The sequence below is a fragment of the Mirounga angustirostris genome, unplaced genomic scaffold (assembly GCF_029215605.1).
Source record: "Mirounga angustirostris isolate CCGP_5_RB_7025 unplaced genomic scaffold, mMirAng1.0.hap1 SCAF_3, whole genome shotgun sequence".
NCBI classification, from domain to species: Eukaryota; Metazoa; Chordata; class Mammalia; order Carnivora; family Phocidae; genus Mirounga; species Mirounga angustirostris.
Window position 1 is genome coordinate 3,861,021 of NW_026991711.1, and position 8,791 is coordinate 3,869,811.

General features: G+C 41.3%; 1 protein-coding gene across 1 annotated transcript in view; it reads right to left on the reverse strand.

Annotated features, from left to right (window-relative positions):
• MYO16 (myosin XVI) overlaps positions 1–8,791 on the reverse strand; it is a 435,943-nt gene that overhangs the window by 204,495 nt on the left and 222,657 nt on the right. Inside the window, exons 16-19 of the mRNA XM_064585765.1 lie at positions 8,039–8,150; positions 4,678–4,795; positions 3,798–3,869; positions 1,246–1,387 (exon numbers count right to left, since the gene is read on the reverse strand). Of these exons, the coding sequence (XP_064441835.1) occupies positions 1,246–1,387; positions 3,798–3,869; positions 4,678–4,795; positions 8,039–8,150 (444 nt within the window). The remainder of the gene's footprint in view (positions 1–1,245; positions 1,388–3,797; positions 3,870–4,677; positions 4,796–8,038; positions 8,151–8,791) is intronic.

Consider the following 8,791-nt stretch of genomic DNA (forward strand, 5'->3'; position numbering starts at 1 on the left):
TGCTCTCTGTCTCTCATTCTCTCTCTCTCAAATAAATAAATAAAATCTTAAATAAATAAATAAATAAATAAATAAATAAATCTTTTTAAAAAAATAGATGTCAAATGGAAATGTTCTAAAAGTTTCTATGTACAGCTGGATTTATAACATTAATTTTTTTCGATGTCAATTTCAGTTGCCCAGCCAATAATTTCACACAAGATTAATTTGCAAGACTTAGCATATTAGTATCATTCTGTGAATTATCTTCATATTTTAAGGAAAACTACAAATTGACAATAAACAACTATAAACCCAAGAATCCTCACCATACCAAACTCTAAGGTACAGCTGCTAAAATATTGATAATATTACACCTAGATCCCAAATCCCAGACTGTACTGTGTGCTGATGGACGTGCTGTAAAATTTATATGTGCACATTGTAATGAGGTCTTCAGTATCCCTTTGTCCTTGAAGTCTTCTGAGATGTCAACATTTCTTTAATACTGTCCCATCAATACATGTTACTTCTAGTGTTTTCCAAGAAACCTCCAAATGTAGCAATTTTTAGGAATTTAGTGAAGAACTCTATATGGACAACAAAGAAATCCTCAAAAGATTTCATTCAAAGACAAGCATACGTGTGAAGACCTCTGGATGCATTTCTGCTTTCAATGGGCTGCCCAAGGTCATTATTAGTGACAAGAATATTAACAAAGTTTTCCATTGACAAGAGGCCATGGAGGTCTGTAATTTTTAGATTGTCAAATAATCCTGTAAAGCTACTGCTTTAAAGGTGATTAAGGCTATGCGTCAAAATGATTACCATAGAGACCTTTCGTCAAATAATCTACAAATATGTGAAGAGTTGGTCCTAAGAGAGACACGGACTCCTTAACAAACGTTAAGTGCTTTAGATATTCTTAAACAGTCTTCTTCCCAGATTTATAATTTTTATTTACATTTCTTGGTGCTCAGAAGGCCAGATATACCTTCAGCCCAGAGAGGATGTACGTGCATCTCCATGCATGAGATACGATTTAATTAATTCATCAATGGGTGGGGGTGGGGAGTTGGAGGGGGTGTTAAATCTCTAAGAAAGAGTCAATAAAACCCTTTAGGTAAAATCACTTGTTAAAATGAGATGTTTACACGATAGTGTAACTTACATGTCCCATTGGATTACAAAGCACCTGCAGGAGGGGAGCCCTTTAAGTTGGCTACTACAGGAATAACTCTGCAGACCAGTGTCCACCAACCCTACCTGCTGTGTTCATCTTGACTGTGGAGGCAGCAGTTCATGGTATTCACCAAGAAGCTAAACAAACGCCCGAACAGGGACTTGGCCAAGAGATCCCGGTAAAATTCAGCCATCTCCACAGTATGTCGCCGTATGATGGTGTCCCCTGGAACAGCAGAAAGGAGAGGAGGTAGAACAAGGTTTCCCTCACATAGAACAACACCGCGCACATCCATTTTATCCCTCACACATCCCCCTACGCCAAAAGATGTTAAAACTATGCGACAAGGCTGATAAATGAGGTCTCTGCCAGTTATTACTTAAAATGTTTCCCAAAGTGAGGGCCATGTACCCTGCAGTCTTATTTGTTACCGACACAGCACAGCTTTGGATCTCGAGGCAGGCTGTGTAATTTCCTTTCCGTTAGGGAACCAACTGTGGGCGGGGCCTTCTTAACAAGCTTTTCGATAACCGCTCACTGGCTTGAATATGAATTGTCCCCAGGGCCTTTGGAAACCTGGCCATCTGGAAAATCAGTCATATTTTAAATATTTTCAAAGACATGGTCCAGCTAACCAAAATGTGAGTGTGGAGTTTGGGAACGGGTTGGGGCCTTTGGGTAGAAATGTTTATTTCATTCTCTAAGAGACGGTGATTGAAATCTTGAGTGATAGGGTTTTTAGAAAAGACTCGAGAAAAAAACTAAAGAAAAAAAAACAAACCAAAAAACAAAACAGGTGAGGATGATTTGGAGCTGAGCCTGTGATAGCTTTGACGCTAGAGATGAAGAGGAGGAGGGAGTCTAACACTCATACCCTGTGGCCATGGCCAGACGGCCAACCTGGGACACACGGCCGAGCAGGGGGTTAGGTAATAGAATGATGACCGTGTGAAATAACAGCTGAGTGAGCTGTTGGTCAGTGGAGGAGAACTTCTTCTGAGATAGGCAGAGATAAAAGAAAAAAAGAAAAAAGCAGGTAAGGAAGACTCAGAGACCTACAAGTTCAAGGCCATTGAGATCAACACTCAGAGACCTACAAGTTCAAGGCCATCGAGATCAACAAACAAGGTGGCCGTGAAAGCAGGTGCCATTTATGACATTATAGAATTAAGGTCTCCAGAGTCAACATGATTGAGGGTGTTGATGGGTCACCAACATAGTGGGCGAGTAAGGACACGAGGACGGTGTAAGCAGAAAAATGTGTGTATAGTAAATTCTAGATATTAATGGTGCGTTCAAGTTTTCTTTAAAAAGTCATGAAATATGATGATTTTGGAGAAGTTCAAGAAACAATATAATTAGATGCAAGGGCTGGTGGGAAAATGGCTCAGAATAAAGTATAAAAGTGAGGTGGGCCCGAATAATAAAGGGCATGCGTGCTGGGCTATCCTAAAGGGATGAGGTTTACTCGGAAAGAACTGGGAGCATCTTTGAAAGGCTGTAGTCCACGGATGAAAATCACATTTGCAGAATATGATTCAGCAAGACTATTCTTGAGGCAGTGGGGAAGGGAGACAATAGGAGATAAAAGATTAAAGAGGATGTTGTTCCCTGCTCTAGGGAAGGAATGACATCTTAAGGCAGTGGTGGCAGAAATGAAGAGAAGGTAGTGAGAATGAGAGCGATTTGTGGAGTAGAGCTGACTTACGTCTGGTCTACTCAGTGGAGAAGGAGGAGGAAAAGGCATCAGAATGACTTTTGCACAGCTGACTGGATGATGGGGAGATTCATAAAGTTCCAGAATATGGAAGGGAACCCTCTAGAGCTAAGAGGCAGAAAGGATAAGCCACGTACCTAAACATCCGCAAGTAGGTTCAAGAGGAGCAACAGGTAAGGACAGTGGTGATTTCGAGAAAAAAGATCAGAGGGATGGTGAGTCCTCAAACTTTCACTAAGAGGAAGGTTGGTAGGGCACCAATTTCCAGGGAGCAACCGAGGTGCATGTGGGAAAACCACTCTCCTCGCCCACTGCACAGAGAGAATGTGGAGTCATGGCGGGAGTCAGACAGCATTCAATTCTAGTCCCAAACATGCCTTTGCTAGTGGTTCGATGTGCAAAGTTACTTAGTCTCCTTGAATCTAAGTTTTCTCATCTGTTAAAAAGAAAAAGTGATGCCCACTTCATAGCGATTGGTGAGAATGTTAAAATTCCAGCATTTACAGCACTTGGCACAGTGCCCGTCAGCTCCTAAGTGCCCAATAAATGGCAGCTCTTCTTCTGACTTATGCTGTAGAGGGGAGGGGATGCTCCTCATTGACGAGGGTGGCCTAGGCATACACAAATGGGTCCAATTATTTAGATGGACCTCTTGGACTGATGACTTGATTTGTCTAAAAGGACTGATTAGCGAGAGAAGGTGACTAGTTCATCAAAACGGTCTCTCAAGAGCTTCCAGGGTTTCCAACACAGAGTCATATCAAGTGACCAGATGGGCTCATAATGCTTTTCTCATTTGGCATTCAGTTCATAGAAACAGCTACACGGGGTGGGGAAAGGAAGGTTGCATCTGCTCTCCATATCTCAGAGAAGACCACAAACGGCACAGAGGTAAACATCAGAGTATAGTAAACTTACCTTTAAAATACTGGATATCAGTCGTTAGAGCAGACACCAACTCATCAGTTGAGACTTGTAACAATCCAGCCACTAAAATTAAAGCAGCATTGAAAACATAAGGTTAGTATACATTTTGGGATGGTGAGAACATTATACCTTATGGTTATTATTTACAAGTTTATGATATAGATCCATGAGGAACTGGGTGTAAAACAGAACACTGACTACCGCTTTAATTATCAAAACAAACTAGAGAAACCGCTTCTAGTAATCACAACGCTAATGACTGGTGGGGCCTCTGCCTGAAATCACTACCAGTCTTTTCTCTCCTTGCCCTCAGAGACGGCCCTGGATGTTTTTCCCAGCCCCTGGTTAAATTACTTTGATATGAGGTGAAGATATGACTTTCACTGACGATCTGTGGCTTGAAGGTATTTTGAAAAAATTGGGGAGTGACTAACAAGGCAACTTCAAAGGGGAGAGAGAGGTTTTTGGCAAGACCTTTGAAGGAAAGTAATTACATTGTTTAAAATGTTTGGCTAATAACATGCCCCCAAAATACACTGGGCGACAGAGGTGGGTGGGGTGGAATAATATTTAGAACAACATAAATAAGCCCAAGAATGTGCCTAAGAATCGACCCTGTAAATGTGGGAAGCATGAGAACATCACGTACGTACCGTTATTCATTCCCCAAACCATTTGTAAGAAAGAAGAACAAAGTGGATACGGGTCTTTTATTATTATGTTTATCATTATTAATATTATTTTACCACTCTGAATTCTACTCTGGAAGAAAGGGCTTCTTCCCCTGGCTTTTCTGTACTGTGTCTCCATCTACCGGCAGGTCTGCAAAACTGCACACTCACGAGGTTTATGCGAGATCTGTTCCACTGACCTTGTTCCAGAAACTGGAGGTCAGAGACAAACGCAGAGTTGGCCTCGGTCAGAGCAGTGAATCGAATGTCTCCAATGTGTAATATCGCTGCCAGGATCACAAACAGATTCTCTACTTCCTATCCGTTTTACAAAGACAGAAAATGAATAGAGTTGCTTAGAAGAAAGATGAAAAGACAAATCCTTTAAAAACCTAATAGCTTAAAAAAACTGACATGGACCCCGTTGGTGGGGCTGTGACTTCTCAGATCCTGCGTGTCTAGTAAGAGAACTACCCATCTCCAGCTCGAAACCAAAATCGCGTTAGTGCACGTTTCCTCTAAATCAATGTCTCTCTGCTCCTTAAAAGAGGGTAAGGAAGTGATGCTCTGATATAAATGGACAGTTTCTAGATAAACCTCATACTGAAACAGGAATCACTGTGTCCTGATGGGTCGGACTGGCGGGCCATCGCCAGCGCGGTCAGATTGCATGCGTGCTCCCCGGGCTGACGCGGGGCTGCCCACTGAGGCTGCTTCCCGAGAGGCCACGGGCTCTGATGTCCATCTTCCCGTTATGTCCCTTCTGAGATAAACTGATGGTATGATTATCGGACTTCTCACTTCTGCTGGGAGATTCAGGAAGGCACGATAAAAGCATCTATGCCTACATTTAAAAATGCTAATTGTTTTTTAAGGTATCTTAAGGAAAAGAGAAAGAAATGGATGTTGGCAAGAGCTATCTTTGAGCAGAAGGGAGAAGGAAATAAGAGAGTGTCTGCTGAAAGAAGAGATCTGAGAATCTGGAACTCTGCATAAAGAAAGAAATTAGACCTTAAATTTGGTTTATGGACAGTCATTTTGTGGCGACAATGAAAAATCAAGAAAATCTGTAAGCTGAGAAATACACTTCTCTAGAACAAGTATTTAGTATCGTGATATCGACAGTAACACTGCTTGAGGTCCACACTGGGCAAGCGACACAATCTTTTAAACTCTCATTCTCCTAATCGGTGATTTTGCAATAAAAAGCTGCTGCCTGTGACAATTTACTAAGAACAACTCGTATTTGCTTTATAAATACATAGGTGGAGTAATGTAGCCCTTAGGACCTCCATGAATCTCCTCTAGAACTGCTAGTTTTCACCACAAAGTATAACTCTATCATCTTTAAAATGAGGACACGGACAAGGACAGTCTCCAAGTAATTTTTAGGTATAATACTCTAGGATTGTGGCATTACTTACAAATGGTTTTGGTGACCCACCAGTCACAGGTTATCGTTTCAAATTTCATGGAATTATGCTGGTTTGAGTAACAGTTTACTCCTCATGCTCCCTGATAACTGCTTTTCCCCCTTTGTAATAAATCCAGTCCCGCCTCAGGAGGTTTCCCAGTGGTGCTCTGCGAGGTAGGGACTTCGGAGACAATAATAAATTACTCTAAATTAAAAATCTTTAATAGAAGTATTAATTACAAAGCATAAGCTAGGACCCAGCAGATTTCTATATGAAATACATAAAACATCTGTGACCTTCTCCTTTAGGTAGGAAGGGTACAGCTCAGGTGAGAACCAAGTAAAACAGGGTAAATAGGTTCTGAGCTCAAGGATCTCAGAGTTTAGCGGTGGAGACAGAGTATGACCACTAGCCATACTACGAATTACGTGTGCTGAACACTACGCCCTGTGAGCAGAGAGTTGCTGTCCCGTCTGTGCGGAGAGTGAGCAACTGTCCCCCCACCCCACCCCCCACCGTCCCTCTGGGCACAGGCGCCTTGATGAGCAGGTCTTCTTCGAGGGCCTCGCCAGCCCAGACATACCTGGGCATGATCCATCCCTCCTAAGTGCACTAAAATGTCCCCATACTCATCGCCCTAAAGCATCTCAGTGACACAATTACCTTCATGCCTTTTGTTAAAATGCACATATTTCTTTTACCAAAAAGGTTGTAGATTCTCTTATTAGCTACCTTAGGAGGAAAGCATATTTTGGTCACCCTGCCTTTGAGAATCAATCATGGATTTTTAAAGCCCTGTTTCCAAGCAACGGGTACTTTGGTAGAATGATTCCTTTCCCATCTCTATCCCAGTTTCCTAGAAGGAAGCAGAAATTTTAGGCACAGAAGAAGGGGAAAAAAATAACAAGAAAAGTACAATAGTAGCAAATGCAAGGACAGAAAAGTGCAAATGGGTGGGAGTCACTAAAAGACAAAAATATAGAGATTGGATCATTAGAGAAAGAGAGAGAGAAAGAAAAAAACAAAAGACCATATGATTGTAGGTCCCTAGAATTCCCGTCTCTGAATGTGGTGAAGGTGAAGTGCCCAGAGCTATTTCATTTATATTCCCACATTTTGCTGTCCCGTGAGCAGTATCTATGTGGGCTAGGGAAAAATAAAAAATAAAAACAAAGACCCAAATCCATCAACTTACTATAAGAAAGAGAAGGTATATAAATCTATGGCTAAATCTGGGTGGCTAAACTGCGGGCATACCAAAGTTACCCCTGCAATCTCCTATTAACTGCCAATGAGGAATTGGCCATTAATTCAAAATGACACCAAACCAAATGAGGAGGGCACAGCCAATGTGTAAGGGGAAGAGGAATTTGAGGGGATGGTGGGGGGGGGGTCTCCAGGCTTATCTCATTTCAGATCTCTTGTCCACTAGACCTGTGCTGTCTGATTCATTAACCACTGACCACACAAGGCTACTTAAATTTAAATTAATAAAAAGTAAGAAATAAAAAATTCATTTCCTTATTCACACGAGCCACATTTCAAGTGCCTGCTAGCCACACATGGACCTACCATATTGTGAAGCACAGATCCAGAACATTCCCATGGGTACAAAAATTTCTATTGTGGAGCAGTGGTTTAAATATTTTAAATTGTATTTTTCCGCTTCATGATGCCTGTGGGTATTTGGTAATTCTTTAAGAATAAAAAAAAGCTTTACGTTGCAAAGAAAGATACCATAATAAGTCATTAGGTTACTTTTCAAAGCAATTCTTGGCAGCAAACAGTTCCTTCAGATTTGCCAGTTTTCTTTGGAGTTGGTCAATGCACAGTTCTTTAATCTGTTTGCTCACATGGTTCATTTGGGAAAAGGTCTCCTTGACCACCCTCTTGAAAAGAGATGCCCCTCCTCTGGTCACTATTTGTCTTCATAGGACCTGTGACCCTGGGCACAGTGTTGTCTAACTCCCCCATGGGAACATAAACTCTAGGAGGCAGAGATTGAGGCTTATTCTCTGCTAAATCATGAGTATTCCCACCAATATCCGGAATACGATAGGGCCTCGGTAAATGTTTTTGAATGAATAACTTTTGTACATTAGTAGAAGGTTGGTTTTCTCAGTGAAATATTTATGGTATGACTCACCAAGTGACTGAAGCCAATTACATTCAGGGCTTGTTTCAAAAGAGCGAATTTCTCCCTGTTCAGAGAATGCTCTGCTGTTGATACATCTTCTGGTAGGGTCTGGTTCAAATACCTGTGAGGACAGAAAGCACACAGCTTTATGGCTTGGCTTGTGGTCAAACTCCAGTGGTTACAAGTCACTTCCGCCATATTTGGTCCCCAGAATAATAGCAGCCACCTGGACATTGTGTACCCTGTGTTTACAAGGCTTTGATACATAATAGCACATGATGTTTCAGGAAGGAAAAAAAAAGTTCTTGTTGTACCAGAACCTATTTACCCTGTTTTACTTGGTTCTCACCTGAGCTGTACCCTTCCTACCTAAAGGAGAAGGTCACAGATGTTTTATGTATTTCATATAGAAATCTGCTGGGTCCTAGCTTATGCTTTGTAATTAATACTTCTATTAAATATTTTTAATTTAGAGTAATTTATTATTTCTTCTTGTCAATATCCTTTAATTATGTGGTAGTTGATTAATCTGTTGATTTATTCCTGTCATGCAACAATCACATAGGAATCACTTCCCAGACATAGAGTACTAGCAGCTGAGGATATACAGATAAAAGGCTCATCCCAGGAAGCTCAGCACCAACAAAAGCGGTATATTGCTGTGCTCAGGAAGGAGAGAATATCATATACAATATACAGTAGAGTATATTAGCAGAATAGCAGAGATGGACAAGAGGTGTTTGTAAGTATTCAGGGAGGGGA